Here is an 18,089-nt window from a genome sequence, read left to right as displayed (position 1 = left end):
TTACTCCGAATCATCCTGGAGCCCATAATCACCTGTAGCCGCTCGAATCTCTTCCATTCTGCTGCTGAAATATCACCCCCCCAAAAAGGTGCCGCATACATGGCGGCCGGCCTCACTAGAGTGTCGAAAAGCCAACACTTTGTCAGTGGATCTTGGAAGCGCGCCTGGAAGCCGACTCTATGAAACCCTCCTTTCTCTTTGCTTTTTGGGACCCTCTTTTCTCTTTGCTTTTTGGGACAACATGATTGGGGACCATATCCCCTCCGCCCTGCATAGCTTGGCATTCGAGACTCTAGTACTATGCCTGATTCACTTACAGAGGGTCTCATTCATCTTAACCCATTATAAGATTTTGGCCAAAGCTATCAGTTTACGCTTGTAGGCCATCCTTCAAGGTCTCATTCATGATAAGCCTGAAGTTTTAATAGATTGCATCATGTGGGGAAAATGCAAAAATATTTTGAGGTGCAAACGGCTTTGTGCTTGGATGAAGTATTTTTTTTAATTCTTTTCATTTTGGGAGGCTTCAAAATGGGCCATGCAGAGTGGCCAGAGGCTAGCCATTCTACTCTTGGATTTTTAGAAAGCTTATGACAGAGTAGATTGGGGTTTTCTGGGGGCTACCCTTCTACGTTTTGGGACACGTTCCCCTCTATTATTTGGGGCGTAAAGGCTGAGAAGACCAACCTTATGTAAACTGTGCTCTGCAGGGAGTGATGCAACCACTAGTGCAAGAAAGGAATCTTCAACTCATATGGAAGTTTCCCTAGTGCCAAGAGCAGGAGACCAAAAGTATGACCCAAAAGCAATCTCCCTGACTTTTTGCAATCTCCACCATCCAACTTGTGTTACTGGGTAAGAAGAGTGTGAATGTGACCCCCAGTGACACCTGTATGAAGCTGATTACAAATCAACTATACGACGGCGATGAGGAGCCCCACCAAGGCGCTATATGTTCCAGCTAAGAAGAACGTAGCATGCAAGGGCTTCCCAACCTAGTGGTGGAGCAACGCCCTAGAGTAGAATTGAGAAGCAAGGGGAGGAAACTCCATCGGGGACAAGATCCCCAAAGCGATGTTTTGTCAATTGAAAGAGTAGTGTTGACAATGGAAGAGGGCATAAACACTTCTAAGTCCCCATAATCAGCTAAAAAATAGAAGACATTACCGAGCCTGTTAGGAGGAGCTCCAAGGGGGATCTACCATGCATGAGGTCACCCAAGGTCCTCCACCAAGAGGGAGAACATGTTGAGCTAAGGGAGAGAGGGGTTGCTCGGTGCTGGATGGAGGGCCTAGATCCGGGGGAGAAATCTCCTGATCTGCATGAACTGAGTGTGAAAGATACCCATCTCTACTTAGGGGCAGCAGGAACCTTTGGACCAGCCTGTCGTTGAGAATTGAAAGCCATGCACCGTCCTATAAGCTCCACATCTTGTTGTAGCTGCTTTACCTTGTCTTGCAGGTTCGTGAAGAAGAAGAGGATCGACCAAAGGCATCTTCAATCACGCTAGGTGAAAAACCTTCTGGATCACACTTATAGACATACGTCCTTTACACACCAACTTGCTACATCAAACTAAAAGAGAGGACCAGGCCAGCTAAGATGAAGGCTAGCACTTGAGAGCAAAGCCAATCAAATGCAAATCTCACAATCTGATTACATAATACATTTCCATTGCTCTAGCATGGCAACTAATAATATACAAAAAATAAGAGCTCATTAAGAAAACTGGTGGAAAAAGCTTTACAACACGATAATACATGTCTGACAAGTGGTGGAAAGTACCTTCAATTGGATCTATAATGATCTTGTCTGCTGAACTCACCGATTTCACTCTATATTTTAGGTTAAGCTCCCTCAATGCTTTCATGACACAATTGATCCAAGCATCAAAGATAGTTTCTTCTAATTCTGCTACTCCAGAGATGCCATTGCTATCCTCTTGACCATCTTCTCTGTCCTCTCTCTTGTAGCCTTTGTAATGTACAGTGTCTGAGAAATCCAGAAGTTTTGACCAAAGTTCGGCATAACTTTTCCATAACTCTGTTCCTGCCTCTCTTTGATCCACCTTCACCGGTTCCATGGCTCTTTCAAGTGATGACCACACTATGAAAAGTAACAGCATAAGGGTGGTCAAAAAATAGATATTAAGTCTATATTGTGTTTTCCTTCTACCATTCTATGTGCACAAAAAACCAGGAAAAGCAGAAATATGGCAGTAGGCAAATCAGCAGACAGGGGGCATTGTGTTTATACTGTAACAAAGACGCGACTCGCGAGTCTCTTTCAGAACAAATTGACAATAGATAACAACAACGATATATAGGAAAATTGAGACTGGAAAATAAAATAAAATCTGTATTCTGTTTGTTGAGTAGGGCTTGACCTCTCCAGACTAAGCATAATGATAAAAGCTTCATTCATGGTGGATATCATGTATGAAAATTCAAGACAATACAATAACCAGACACATTTTTGGCGGTTCAGAAACTTAACACAGTATCGTTTCTACAGAGTGGCTAAGAGATGAAAGGCAACAGGAAGGGTTTACCTAGTATAGACTGAAAGGAGTTATCCAATCTGTGAAAGAACAATCCGTATTGAAAAAAAAAGGCTAACTGTTCAAGCTTGTATCCTCCCGTACTGCCCTTGTAGTAGGGGACCTCTTGCAAGATGGACATGGTCAGAGGACGAGGAGGCATGAAGGGGGGGATGGTGTGTTCTTCCACCAGTTTTACTCTCGTACTCCATCCTATGGACATCTAATATCATCAAAACTCACCATGCTCGAAGCCAAAGCACTTGGATCTCCTCTTGGATTGAGTTTTTATCCACCTTAACCTGCACCATTGGGACTGTCTGCACCTTGGCCAGAACTACTTAGCTCCTCTGCTCGAGAGAGAACTATAACTAAAAAGTGTTCCCCTAGCTACGTTGGGGTGGTATTTCTTTCTGGGGGGCCATAATATGCCAACAAGAGGTACAGCATAAACACAGCAATAGAGATCTTGCTCCTGGTGAGGAGAATCTGTACCAAGTGCCCAGTTAGATGGCAAACTCGAGTGGGGGGGTGACGATTTGGTCTATTTACAATATTGCCCAAATCTCCAACTCAATGGCTGGTCACAAGTTGCATTTGTAAGCACAAAAAATATGTCATAACAATTTCTGTCACCATGAGAGTAAGATGTAAGATAATGCTAAGGCAAGAAAGGAGAACAGAAAGCTGGGAATGGACGAATTGGGAGACGGAAGGATGATGGGACTGATGCAGGCAAATTGTATCAAGGACATAAAGCCTCCAAATCAATCACAGTCCCCTGTCCCAAATTGTGATCGGTTCAGGATGCTCTGGATCCCAAGTGTCAATTAAAGGGCTCAAGTCTAGCTGGGGTCATTGATAGCCTTCCAAGAATGGATGGCTGACCCCAATCATGTGAAGGTGGGAAGTTGGGTTTGAAGCATAATATCCTTCAAGCTACGATCTTTGATGTCTTCCAAGGAGTCACTGCTGATATCATGAGCTTGCATCGATTTGTACCCTAACTCGGATCCGGTGATGGGACGAATTGGGAGACGGAAGGATGATGGGACTGATGCAGGCAAATTGTATCAAGGACATAAAGCCTCCAAATCAATCACAGTCCCCTGTCCCAAATTGTGATCGGTTCAGGATGCTCTGGATCCCAAGTGTCAATTAAAGGGCTCAAGTCTAGCTGGGGTCATTGATAGCCTTCCAAGAATGGATGGCTGACCCCAATCATGTGAAGGTGGGAAGTTGGGTTTGAAGCATAATATCCTTCAAGCTACGATCTTTGATGTCTTCCAAGGAGTCACTGCTGATATCATGAGCTTGCATCGATTTGTACCCTAACTCGGATCCGGTGGTCGAAAGGCCATACTGAATTACTCCTAACTATCGTAAGGCAGACTGACAAACCAAAACCAAGAAGAAATGGAGACAGCAAGATTAATTTATTGATGGATTACTTTGACTGGGTAAGTGGTATTGTCCTCATGCCTAAAAGGGAGATAGGCAAGCTTTGTGTTTTTTTGGACCACAGAAGTTGGAATGTTGCCACTCATTGAGATAGATTTCCTCTTTCATTCACAGATAGGATGCTGGAGACTGTAACATAACATGCCCTCTATTCTTCATGGAAAGTTATAGTTGTACAAGGTGAAGCTCAGGGAAGCAGATCATTTTAGGACTGTCAATTGATCTTTGTGGCTCCGATGTCACCTTGTCTTTGTTGAGGACATCTTAACATGTCATCTGCGAGCCTCAATTTCTTCTTGAAGGATGAAACTAACACAATCGTTTTTGCATAGCCTCTAAAACCTCAAACAAGAACTACCTGTGAAACACAATAATATTCATCACAAACTTAAAACCAAGAACTACAGTGTCTGCAAAAGTTTGAGATTACCTATATTATTCAAAAAGACAGAAAATATCGTCCCCTTCTGATGCAAAGCCTTAAAGAGATCTTGCATAGTAGCATAAATTGGTGGTTTTTGTTTTGGAAACAGGAAGGGGAAGCCATAAAAGATGTTGCCGACAGCCTGCCATACAAAATTAGCAACAGAATCAGATGACTCAAAACACCAGCATAAGAAATTCCTAGCTGGAGAAAAGAAACTTCTTTCAATAAAGCATTTGAAGAAAGGCTTGTGACGAAAGATACCTCTGCAACAACAGTAACCATATAATTATCAACATCATCCAGATTGACAATCATGTCTGCAAAAGCCCCAACAAGTGTCACCGAGAACCCCAATGACTCTTCTTGGATCTCACTTACTCTGTGAATTCCCAAAGTGATTTCATTCAGTACAGACAACCAATAAAAGTATTCAAAATCAAGACAAATACAGCAACTCAAAATTTATGTTCGTATCACATGAAACCCAAAGCTACACTACACGATGCAAGAAAGAAAGGCAAAGAGAATGCTGCAAATGAGAATAAGCATTACTCAATCAGTTTCAATGACAAGAGAGGAACATTTTAGTTCTTTGTCAACATTTATGTTGTTTGCTATGTCTAGAAAGATAGCTAAGAATAATATGTGAAATCCAAATGTTGCTTCTCTATAAATGCGATAGAGTTTTCCTAGCTGACACTTACTAGAACGTTAAAGAGAGGACATACGATGCTTGAGAAGTGCTCATGGTATTTTCCGTATGGCTCTTAAGACTTTCCACACAGCATCGGGTGGTACTAGAAGCGCTCACTTCATTGATCCTGGCATTTAGAAAAACTTGATGCCAATCTCCAAGCAAGGCATTTCAAGCTTTTCGTTATCAAACAATGTTCAAACACAGATGAACTCCCTTCCACTTTTTCACATCATTCAGCCACAGACTTACCCCTTCAGTGTAACAACTTATTCAAAGCATATCCAATGAATATTGCATTTGAAACCTGACACGGGCGCTTGTATATAGAAGTTGATTGCTGCCGCTCTCCATTGCAGCACTAGGTTCACTCCATTTACATTGGCTACAAGAGAAGAAGTCATTACCCCTAGGGCCTTGTACAAGTGATCATAAGCCAAAGGTTGAAAATCAGGATGCAAAACAGTCCCTTAACAAAGATGGGAGTCCAAGACAGAAGCCACAAACCAAAGGGGGAGGTGATGGCCACAAAAGGGGGTGTGAAGAATCTCACTTGCACCATGCACATAGGGCTGGACATGAGGAACCTTTGAGAAACATGTCTTTTGCTACTGGACTCCAATATGGGCGATTCTTGAGCCACTGCAAAGGGCACAATGTGCTCTTCGAGACAGGATCATAAGTTACCAACGAGAAGCTATAGTGACAAAACCTGCATCCCTTAATCTTGTGAAGGGATGACTTAGAGACTTGGAGCCTTTTGGTATAGTGGAGGATTGAAACTCCTTTGTGAATTTCCTCATGTATTTTTTAAAAAATTAATTAACTTGTGTCTTTCAAACTACCATTTCTAGAGATCATCCTACAAAAATTGCCTTTCACACCTTTTTAAAAATGATTTGCTTTCCCTTTTGACTACACAAGAAGGCAGTACCCACAAGCACTTGTGCACTCTGTTTCAATTGATATAACCTCTACAGAGAAAATTGTTGAAGCTATCCAATCCACAAATAAGTCAATCCATAGGTTTGTGAAGGATCCTGACCAATCACAAGGAAGATCCTATGCTATTGTAGGATTACTCATTTTACTTCTTTTTGTGAGTATGAAAATTATTTTGCCTGGAAAGTTTGTCAAAATTTTTCTATGAGAAACAATAGGAAACCGAGATACACAGAGCAAAACAAAAAATAAGTAAAAGAGGAGGGAAAAAAAGTGACAAAAGGAAAATCCATAGAACGGATGAATACAATGCAATAAGCCACTAATGTTCAAGCGCACACATACGGCAATGAGAGCACAGACAGAGAGAGAATTGAGAACAAATACAAGGTATAGAGAAAAACAAGCTGAGGATATGGGTTAGGTAAACCAAACACCAATCATAGCACTATGGTGCTAATGAGAATAGAGTGAAAGAAAGAGAAACACGGAAATAAAGCAATCAAAGTAGAAAGTAAGAGAAGAGAAAAGATTTGATGGTTTGTCAAAGAGGTGCGAAGCAAGTTCTTTACCTATTCTTTCTCCCACAACTTAAAAACAAAAAGTAGCTGCAAAAACAAATAGACATGAACAGGTAGCGAGGAGAAACTACAAGGGAAAAGAAAAGTGAAATAGCAGAGAATTAAGAAAATTCGTTTTGAATTAGAAATGTGAAAAGACAGAACTAGAAAGAAAGAAAGAAAGAGTCTATTAACGTCCACAGAAGATCAAGAAGTCTATGGGACAACATGAAAACCAATTAGTACATCAGCTTAGGGAGGGTAGGTCCCAGGGAGTGCATAAAGGCAGAATCATTGAGGAGAAGAAAGCTTGCCTCTTATTATTTGAGTTTCATCCACTTGTAGATTGGCACCAACAAGAGCAAGCAAACCAGGCTGTAGCCAACAATACCTGGTTTACAACCACCACTCTGGATGCAAGGTCAAGTCTGGCCGAACTCCAAAATAGGAGTTTCCTCCTGATGCTCTCCAACACGGGAGTGAACTGCTATGCTGAAGAAATGCCCACCCCAACCTGGCATCCAAGATACCTGACGAAGACACCCCTCTGAATCCAAGTAAAGCCAATATCAACACCCCAATCTGGAGTGTCCTCATCACTAATCCAGAAACCATTGGATTTGTTCCAGTTAATGTGAGCCCCTGCTGCAATGCAAAACAAATCCAAGGCTGTCCTGAAAGAGGTGAGTGTCTGTGGAGTGGCATCCAAAAAAATAGCCGTGTCATCTGCCAACTCACTATCCAGCAACTCCTCTTCATGTCTCAACGGAAGTCTCAGCCCAAAAATATCAGCTTGAGCTCTAATATAGAGGCTCATAGCTTCAGCCACAAATAAGAATAGAAAGGGGGCTAGAGGACATCCCTATCGGACTGATCTGGATATCTGAAACATGTCTCTCCTGACTCCATCAATAAGTACCTGGCTATGGGCTGACCTATAAAGAGCAGAAACCCCTCTAATCCACAAATCTGAAAATCCAAATCGAAGAAGGGTTCCCTCTAGAAAACCCCAATCTACCCTGTCATATGCTTTTTCGAAATCTAGGAGTAGAATTGCCAATCTATGGGCATAGCCCACTCAGAAGTCTCCCAAAAGGAGAATATGTTATCAAAAATGCTTCTGCCATGGACAAAAACTGTCTGCGTGTCATGTATGAGATCTGGCAGGATAGGCTGCAATCGCAGGCTGATGGCTTTTGCCAAGATCTTATACAAAGTGCCCAGTAAGGTGATTGGTCTCCACTGAGACACTAAATTTCTGCAACCTCCTTTTGGGATAAGATGAATGAGGCCTCCGAGAGTGAGTCCGACATCTCCCCCGAGTCCCAAACGCCCTGCAGGGCTGAGATGATGTAATCCCCAATCTGATCCCAAAAATTAATAAAAAGGGAAGGTGTAAGTCCCTCTGACCCTGGACTACTACCCTTATGAAGGGCAGTAAGAGCAGTCCTGAACTCTATGTTGGTGAAGCGTGCATCAAGTGAGGCTCTCATACCTCGATCCACCAACATAGGAATATGCTGCCAAATAACCTGTCTAGCATCATCTCTGGCCTATGAATTAGGATCTGTTGTCAGAAGGGAGGCATAGTAATCTGAAGCAATCTGCATGATGGCATCTGGATGTGTTTGAAGTACCCCAACTGAGTCAACAAGCTGCAAAACACTCTCTCTACTATGTCTAGGGCCAAGAGTAGAGAAGAACTGCTTGTTGACTCTACCTCCGATCTGCGTCCAGAAAGACTAATGTCAATGAGGGCTGCAGCCACATCTGACGGGGACGACTGCCCACCCTGCAGGTGAGAAACCCAAATCCGTAGCACTGCCTCTGTGAGGCCCTCCTCTGCATAGAAGGCATCTGGAATCCTGATACTAACAGAGCGCCTAAGAGTTGATATTGAGGAGAATCCTCAATAGTGGGGGTATGCAGCAAGACTTTCAATACATCAATTAAGACTCTCCTCAATTTTGATCTCAAAACCTTTATGCACCTCGCATACACCTAAGAGTTGACTGAAGACTAAGTCTAGATGCAGTCAAGAATAAAGACCCCAAGTCTATGTTGACTTAGTCAAATCTTCCAAAGTAAAAAAACTGTCAAAAACAGCAGCAGCCTGGAGCCCAAAATTCAAACTGATGCAAGCAGCTTTCATAGGGCTTTCGGCACAGAAAGAAAGCTCTATTACTAGATAACAGCCCCTAGCAAGGAAATGCGCAATGCCGCGTCAGGTGGTCTGGGAGAAATGCGCCATTGTCAACTAGTTTTTTTGTGATTTCTCCTCGTATTGTAGAGCATTGGTGCTCAAACTTCATCAGCATCCTCCCCATGACATCGCCCAACTGCAGCTTGAACCATTTTGTGAATGGTGACTCCTACAGAGAGAATTGCGTGAATTTTCGGCGACCAACGGGAGTGAAAGCAAGGGCAGATGGCGGAGTTTTTCTCTAATTCCTCTGGACCAAAGATTCGCCCAATCACGAGGAATCTTCAGCTCAAAGGGCTCGTGGAATGACGCATCAGAGGTGGAGAACAAGCTTAAGCAAAACATGGTCAAAGAGGAAGAAGAGATGGACAAGAAGAAGAGAGGTGGGGAAGATGATGACGTGGCTCAAGGAGGGTAACCAAGCTCTGATACCACATGTTGGAGCAGCAATGGAAACATGGTGATGAAGAAAAGTGGGTATTATTCATGAGAGATATGCCCAATATATAGGCACAAGTTACATCCAAGAGTGACATCATATGTGAGCTCAAGAGAGCATCTCCAGATAGACAATTATCTCTAAATCACACCTACTAACTGACACATCATCAGTCACACCTAACTTCGGCACACTTACACACGCACTTGTTTTCACACACTCACTCATGTGATCACACTCACAAGCATAGACCTTGCAACCTTTGGTATGATCCCATTACATCAATTTGTCCCAACACGTTTTAGAAAACCCCATAAAGACAAGGTTGGCTAAGGCAAACAAGTTTACAAGGCAGGACAAGAATTTTCAAGAATCTGCAAACGTATGCAGAGCTCTCGTAGGACAAGCCTATGCTTCTGTATACAATGCTGACTAATGATTGCAATTGTATTTAATTCAAATATATAACCAATGACCTTCTCCAAGAGAAAATATGATCAAAAGAAAAAAAAATCCATTGTAGTTTCTATGTTTATTAATATATGTAGCCCAACCTCTGTGAGTGCGATCCAAAAGAGACTAATCTTTGAAAAGCCTGTTGCAGATCATCTTTGCTTGAGAACTTCAGGATAACAGGTGATAACTTTCCCACCATACGTATTGCAAGAGAAATCATCTTTGAGCTTCTCTCTCGGCCATCCAGAATTCCTAGAGCGTGTGCAGCTAATTTCTGCATCAAAAGGAAATTGTCTTTAGTTTTTTCACTTTTAAACTTTCAATACTTGTTCTCTATGTGCTTAACATGCCAAGAAAGCCCCTTCACTCTTTTCAGAGTCTATATTTACCTTATACACCTCTTGAGCATTTTTTATTCGATGATCCTCAGAAGCTAAGCAAGTTGCTACCTGCCATTACAACAAAAACCTTTCACAGTATTAGCCAGTTCAAAACGCATAAAATAGTTTTAAAAAATAGAGTGAAAACATTATTCTTTGGTGTGAAGAAATCTCTCGAAAACCCGCAAGTGGAATACCAGAAAGTCATAACCATAATCGAGTTGAATTCAGAGAATTGTATGTCATGATGTCCTATACAATTTAGCATGTAGCATGTTGAACACTGCATTGCCTTAGTCACCCTATCACTCCAGCTCCTACTTTGGCTAAAAACCTGCCCATGTTTTATCTTGCAATTATACAACATGCTTTTCTGCTTGTTTTGAAAATTGAGTGTTGTCAACTTCTTTTCTTAGTTCTCGAGCTTTTTCTTACAGATGCAGGTCCCTTTTTCTCTTCTTTACTCTGAATCGCCGGCCCAACTCAGGGGTCAGCTTTAGCGGAGGCACCTAGATAATTGCAGGTCACCATGAAGTACCTAAGCTGAAGACGTTTTGCTGTTGCTATTACTTTGAGCCTCACCAACGAGCTTTGCTACTCAGCCATGGCAGCTGCCCCGACACCCCCCCCCCCCCCTATGCAAAGACATATAAAAGACAGAAGATCATTTGAGACCCTCAGGGGAAAGTAGGAAGTTATCAAAGAGGTACTATGTTATGCATCTCCACTTCTACGCTTCAGGAAATGATCACGACTCAGGTGAGGTCAATGAAACAAGAGATGATTAGTGATGTCAATAATAAAGTGAGCACAGCTGACTTAAAAGGTATCTGGCTTGTTTTTAAAGCAAGCAACTGTACAGGGGGGATCCAATGGTATGTTTTTTTTTTTTTTTTGCAAAAAGAGACTTCTATTAAGTATTAAAGAAAACCGTTAGAGCAAGCTCCATACGGGATACATCATGCAATGCATGAAAAGCTCAAGAGCCAAAAAGAAAGGATTGAGGCTGATAGTGCCATCTCAATCTGGTAGAAACCTCCGAGAAAAAGGGAGAACCCCTCAACTCGAAGAAATATAGTCCTTCTAGAAGAGGCTGCCCATGAAGGGCCCTGCATGCTAGCCCATATGGCTATCAAAGTGTGAACCGTGTCAGTCCAAATACCCGTGAACACCTGTGATGGGTGTATCTGGGTGCCATCCAAGGCCTCTGTACATCTGGCTCTCCAAATGTGCCAAGAGGAAATGCTAGGCAAAATCTCCCAAGAGGTGTCCACTGAAGCATGAGAAGCTCTGAAGGGAGTAAGTGGTACATCCTGAAGAGAGCAGGGCTCTATCACCTGCCGGCGGACCGAGAGTGCCCAAGAAGAAGGCTCACCCTCATAAAACACCCGGGGCCCAGTAGGGGATAACCATGCGACCGAGCCCCAAGTCATGAAGAAAGGGGAAGTATGAAAGATGCTGAGTATCCGAGCAACCCCTTTCCAAACAGTCCTCGCCTGACTGCAGTCCCAAAGGCAATGTCGCACTGACTCCTCTGCAGAATGACAGCGAGGACAAGTGGGATCAGCCCCAAATCGTGATCTCCACAGATTCATTGCAATCCCTCCATGAATAGAAAACCAAAAGAAAAGAGTGATCTTTCTATTTCTGAGGGATTTCCAAGGCCTCCTCCAGAAATTCCTACGCAAATCTGCGGTGATGAAGAAGCTTTCCCAATGGGGGGCTCTGGAGGGAATCCAACCCTTACTATTCAGCTGAAATCCTGGCATTACCAACCGTGAAACGAAAGAAGGGAATCCCCCTCTCTCGATGCCCATGATCTATCCACTCCCACTCTCCTGGGTCCCACTGCAAGCACTTGATAGGTGCACCTCCATATAACCACAACCTCCAGGATCCCAAGGCCAAGAGCAGAGGGTCGGGGTCTAAGTACCACTGCAAGCCCACTCCATGGTCCACAAAACCAACAATCCTGACAGGCTGAAAGGCAACCTCTAGAAGAATATGTAGAGAGTATACCTCCATCCCCAACGTCAAAGACCAGTGCATCTTCCCCGAGACCTCGAAAAGCGATCACCTGTAAAGGAACTGCTGTCCTCGAAAAAGCTCCCATCCAAGTGGTAGAAGTAATAGGTAACTCAACTGTCCATTCCATCGGGATGGCTGCATCTATCTGCTGAATCCTGCGTGCTACCCCTCTGAGGTGACTCACGGATTGCAGTCTCTGATCCTCAAGCAGCCTAATAAAAGCCTTCCAAGTGCCTACTGTGTAGGCGGGGCCTCTCTCCCATTTAGACCACTGCATGTAATGGGAAGTGCCCAGTGGTCTGCCATGCTCATCAAGTATACTATCATTCCAAATGATCGGCTGCCTATCAATCTCTTCGAGGGTAGAAGGTGGAATCCTTCGAAGAGTGTTTCTGAAGCTCCCCCAAGCTTTTAGAATGGCAGTCATGAGAGGAGAGGCAGGAGATCTGAGAGGGGCAGAAGTAAAAATCCAGCGAGGGCTGTCCACCCAATCATCTCCCAAGGTTGGTGTGCAAGCCTAAATGCGTCCAAAAAAGAAATCCTTCCAAGGTTCCTGCCCAAGCATGAGTTCCCTCACCACCACCTTACAAAGCAATGCCCTGCACTGCAAGTCCGCGTCAATGATATTAAGGCCCCCTTCACATGTAGGGAGAATAATGGTCTCCCAGGCCACCCTCGCTGCAACATCTGCTGTGCCATCAAGTCCACTCCATAAAAAATTCCTGACTGGTCTAATAAGCTGAGTGATGCAATCCCTAGACCGGCACCAGCAAGAACACACAAACCAGGCAGTGGCCAAGAGAACCTGGTTCACTACCACAACTCTAGATGCCAGGTCGAGTTTGGCAGAGCTCTAGAAAAGAAGCTTTTTCCTTATACTTTCTAGTACTGGAGCAAACTGCTGTGCTGGAGAGATGCCCAATCCTACCTGGCATCCCAAATACCTGATAGGAACACCCCTCTGAATCCAGAAAAAGCCAATGTCAACTCCCCAGCCTGGAGTGTCCTCATCACTGATCCAAAAGCCAAAGGATTTATGCCAGTTAATGCGTGCCCCTGCAGCTGAGCAAAGAATATCCACGGCTGTCCGGAAAGAATCAAGTGACTGCGAAGAGGCCTCAATAAAAATAGCAGTGTCATCAGCCAACTCACAGTCAAGAAGCTCCTGCTCCTGTCTCAAGGGAAATCTCAACCCAAAAAGCTCAGCCTGAGATCTAAGGAAGATACTCATAGCTTCTGCCACAAAAAGAAAGAGGAAGGGGGCTAAAGGGCATCCCTGACGAACTGATCTGGAAATCTGAAACCTGTCACCGCTTACCCCTCCAATCAAAACCTGGCTGTGGGCTGATCTGTAAAGGGAGGCCATCCCTCTAATCCAAGCATCTGAAAATCCAAACCGTAGAAGAGTGCCCTCAAGACAACCCCAATCTACTCTGTCATAGGCTTTCTCGAAGTCTAGGAGTAGAACTGCCAGCCTCTGCCCCCTCTGCATAGCCCACTCTGTGGCTTCCCAAAAGGAAAAGATATTATAAAAAATGCTCCTGCCATGCACAAAGCGTGTCTGAGTATCATGGATGAGGTCTGGAAGAAGGGGCTGTAATCGGATGCTGATCGCATTGGCAAGGATTTTGTAAAGAGTGCCCAAAAGAGTGATGGGTCTCCAATGGGATACAAAATTCCTGTTGCCACCTTTCGGGATAAGGTGAATGAGTCCCTCGGTCAGTGAGTCAGGCATCTCACCCGAGTCCCAAATGCCCTGCAGGGCTGAAGTAATTGTTGGAATTATATCTGTAATTCAGCAGTGACCAATGTAATATAATAAGTTAGTTAGGGGCACTTTTCCCTCTTTTAGAGGTTTTTCCCCCTAACTGCAGTTAGTTCACTAACTATGGTTAGTGACTACTAAGGTTTTGTCACTATGACAAAACCTTATCTACACTACTTTGTGTTGTACTCTTTTACACACTCTATTGAGCAACTACAGTCTTCAAGCTTACGTCTCTCTCACTCTCTCTTGCTCTCACACTCTCTATCTATCTCCATTCCTTCATTTGGTATCAGAGCAGGTCCAAGAGCCTGGTGCTCCTTGCTCCCTCAAGCTTCAACCATTGCCTCGACTTTCAGCCTCAGCAAATCTGCCCGTACAGTCCGTACGACTGTACGGATTTCTAAAACTGCCGTTCGATTTCGCCGTACAGCTCCGAGTTTCCGTACCTGCAGCCGTACCTCGCCATACGCCGTACAGCTCCGAGTTTTCGTACCTGCAGCAGTACCTCGCCGTACGCCGTACAGCTCCGAGCTCCCGCACATCGCCGTACACCGTACCTGTCGACGCAGCGCCGTACACCGTGGACAGATACCGTACGGTATCTGTCGTGGTAACCGTACTTGTCGACGCAGTACTTCCCGTACGGTGCCGTACAAACTGTACGGCATTTCCGTACAGTATTCAGTACAATCTGTACTGAATCTCAGTACAGCAGCAATTCTTCTTGGTTTTGGACAAGACATTTGCAGGTGTTTCTTGGCAGGTCATCTTTGATTTGGCAGGTGATTTTTGGCAGGCTAAGTTTGCAGACAGCCATTGTTTGGCTAAGGATTCTGCAAGAAAATTTGGGGCATTTTCCAGATTGAAGCCATTGCAATCATTGGGCAAATTTGAAGCTATCACAAGAGCAAAATTGCAGATTTTTCTGAAATTTGGGACTTTTGTATTAAAATTGCAGATTTGGGGCTTTTGGCATTTTTACCCCTTTCTGGCTGCAATTTCTAGCCACAAATTGGGGCTTTTGTGTTTGGAGAGCATTTTTTGGAGTATTCAGTATATACTGCCTTTATTGGAGTGCTTGGAACACTTTTGGCAGATTTTGGAGAGTGTTCTATGCTTGGACAGATTTCTGACAGCTCAAGTGCAGAAATCTAAGTTGCTTATACAGCCCGTGCTTGGGTGTAGTTTTTGGGAGTTGTGCATTTTATTCCCAGTAAGGGAATTCAGCTTTGTATCTGCTTCAATTCCTTTTTCAGATATGGCCCATCAAAATCAGAATGATTTTCAGTTCGGTGGTCTTTCTCAGGAAGACAAATTGGATGGTACCAACTACTCCCTCTGGAGTTTCATGGTACGTAATATTCTGATTTCTCGCAATTTATGGGATTATGTCAATGGGGATGAAATCCGACCAGCAGATATTGCACCTGCTACCCCTCCTCACCAAGGAGGTGGAAGAGGTCGTGCACAAGGTGCAGCTGCAGGACAAGTTGTTGGTGCAGCTACAGTTAATACTCCTGAACAAAAGAGATGGGATTCACGAGATGCCTTAGCCTTGTCTTGCATCTCTCTTTCAGTGAAAAGATCAATCATTCCGCATATCCGGTCGTGTAAGACCTCCAGGGCAGCGTGGGATATTTTGGAAAGCATGTATGCAGCACGGAATGATGCCAGGGTATCTTTTTTAAAAAGAGAGTTGACCAATACACATATGGAGGAGGGTGACTCCATGTCAGCCCACCTCACTAAGCTACAGGATCTCAGAGAGCAGTTGTTAAATATAGATGAAATTATTCCTGATTCAGAGATGATTACAACCACTCTGAATTCTCTTCCTGAGTCTTATCTCAGCTTTCATACTTCGCTGAATTTATCATTGAGGGGGGGTGCAAATCCTCTTTCTTTTCATGAGCTGATAGGACTTCTGCTTCAGGAAGAGCAGACCAGGAAAAATTTGGCTTCACGTGCAGGTGAACAAGCCATGCTCTCAAAATTCAAATCAAAAACAAAGGGACAGGCAAAAACAACAGCAAATCAGCCTTCCAGTGGGTCAGGACAGCCTTCACAAAAGGCTAAAAGTGATGCAAGCAAGCCCAAAAAGAAGGGTTTCTGTCACTACTGCAAAAAGCCAGGTCATCACATAGCAGAATGCAAGAAAAGGATTGCAAAGGAAAAGAAAAACAGCTCAGGAATGGCTGTTTCAGATTCAGCCCCTTGTGCATCTGACAGTGGGGATGCTGCAGCCAACTTTGTTGGTCAAGATTATGCCTTTTTATCTTGCATTTCTGATTCTAAGTTGGCTGTTCCAGATGCTCGGGATAGTACAGCTTCAAGCAGTGATGACACATATGCATTTTTGACTTGCAGTTTTGACTCTCCTTCCGATGCATCTGCTTTCAGTGTTGATGAAACACTGAACACATGGTATTTTGACAGCGGTGCATCCAAGCACATCACTTCGAGGAAGTGTCTCTTTACTTCTTTGAATCCACCCCCTGTTGGTAAGAAAGTCACTTGTGCCAACAACTCCTCATATTCAGTACGTGGCACAGGAGAAGTTGAGCTCACTGCAATTGATGGCTCTATTTTCAGACTTTCTGATGTTTTATATGTGCCTGGCATAACCAAAAATCTCCTTTCAGTGTCCACTCTTAACAGAGATGGATTTCAGGTCATCTTTGAGGATGACAAATGTGCTGTCCGGGACAGGGAAGCTAACTATGCCTTAATGTTATCTGGTACTCTGCTGCGTGGGCTTTTTCAGCTTGATATTTTTCAGAAAAGAGCAGCTCATGCTTTGGCAATTTCTTCCCCTACAGTTGCCATGCAAAATGCAGAATTATGGCATGCCAGATATGGCCACATGCATTACAACAGCTTGATGACACTTCAAAAATTTTCAATGGTTGATGCATTGCCCCCTCTTCAGATACCTCCTCCACATGCCTGTGAAGGGTGCATTTTAGGTAAAATGCATAGATTTCCCTTCAAGAAGGATGGTTCAGTTAAAGCTGTTCGCAAATTGCAGCTTATACACAGTGATGTCTGTGGTCCCATGAGGACTCCTTCATTGGGTGGTCATCTCTACTTTGTCACATTTATTGATGACTACTCCAATTTTACTTGGGTTTATGGGCTGAAAAAGAAATATGAAGTGTTCACAGTGTTTAAACACTTTTCAGCCATGGTTGAAAATGAAACCGGGCTCAAGATACAGATATTACGCACGGATAGAGGTGGGGAATACCTATCTGCAGAATTTGATGCTTTCCTCAAACAAAAGGGTATTGTGCATCAGCTCACAGTCAGGCTGACCCCTCAGCAAAATGGCAAAGCTGAGAGGAAAAATAGAACCCTCATGGAGATGGACAGATGTATGCTGAAAAGCAAACACATGCCTCATAAATTCTGGTTAGAGGGTTTGATGTGTGCCAATTACATTTTGAACAGGGCTCCCACTAAGGCTTTAAAAACAAAAACTCCTTTTGAGGTCTGGAATGACAGGAAGCCTTCAGTGGATCACTTCCGAGTCTTTGGATGCCTTGCCTATGCACATGTGCCAGTTGAATTTAGGCACAAATTGTCAGATAAAGCCATCAAATGCATATTTGTTGGATACAGTGCAGAAAGCAAGGGGTATCGTCTCTACAATCCTGCTACACGCAAAGTCATTGTAAGTAGAGATGTAATATTTTCTGAAAATTCAGCTTACACTCAGGCTGATTTTCAAATGCCTTCACCTTCAGAAGATGTATTTCAAGGGTTGCTACCCATTGCTTTGGGTTCCCCAGCTGATTTTTCTGATCCAAATCAGAATTTACAGCAACCTTCACATGCTTCAGTTCCGCCACGGGATGTCATGCCTCCTCCACAGGAAGTGGAACAAGTGGTACAGCAAGAAATTGCAGACATACATGCAGCAAAAACAGTCCCAAACTGGCTGTTACAGACTCTCCGGGAGAGTAAACTTGATGCTCCGTTACCTGGCAGGACTCGCAGTGCAGCAAGGCACATGGAAGGTGCTAATTCAGTGGAATCAGCATATGCAGGTACTCTCCTTGATGAAGAGGAGCCTGCCACATTTGAAGAGGCACAAGGTAATGTGCATTGGATGAATGCCATGCACGATGAATTGCAGTCCATTGCCAAAAATCAGACTTGGGATGTTGTGGACTTGCCACCGGGTAAACAT

General features: G+C 43.8%; 1 protein-coding gene across 1 annotated transcript in view; it reads right to left on the bottom strand.

Annotated features, from left to right (window-relative positions):
- The window catches only part of LOC147881500 (uncharacterized), a 237,949-nt gene that overhangs the window by 131,443 nt on the left and 88,417 nt on the right, over positions 1 to 18,089 (bottom strand). Inside the window, exons 7-11 of the mRNA XM_087402306.1 lie at positions 10,111 to 10,170; positions 9,820 to 9,995; positions 4,689 to 4,806; positions 4,431 to 4,566; positions 1,786 to 2,106 (exon numbers count right to left, since the gene is read on the bottom strand). Of these exons, the coding sequence (XP_087258432.1) occupies positions 1,786 to 2,106; positions 4,431 to 4,566; positions 4,689 to 4,806; positions 9,820 to 9,995; positions 10,111 to 10,170 (811 nt within the window). The remainder of the gene's footprint in view (positions 1 to 1,785; positions 2,107 to 4,430; positions 4,567 to 4,688; positions 4,807 to 9,819; positions 9,996 to 10,110; positions 10,171 to 18,089) is intronic.

The sequence above is a fragment of the Dipteris shenzhenensis genome, chromosome 31 (assembly GCF_047967505.1).
Source record: "Dipteris shenzhenensis isolate YYH24624 ecotype China chromosome 31, Dip_SZ_1.0, whole genome shotgun sequence".
Taxonomy (NCBI): Eukaryota; Viridiplantae; Streptophyta; class Polypodiopsida; order Gleicheniales; family Dipteridaceae; genus Dipteris; species Dipteris shenzhenensis.
Note: the sequence above shows the minus strand (reverse complement) of the source record. Positions and strands in the feature narration are given on the sequence as shown.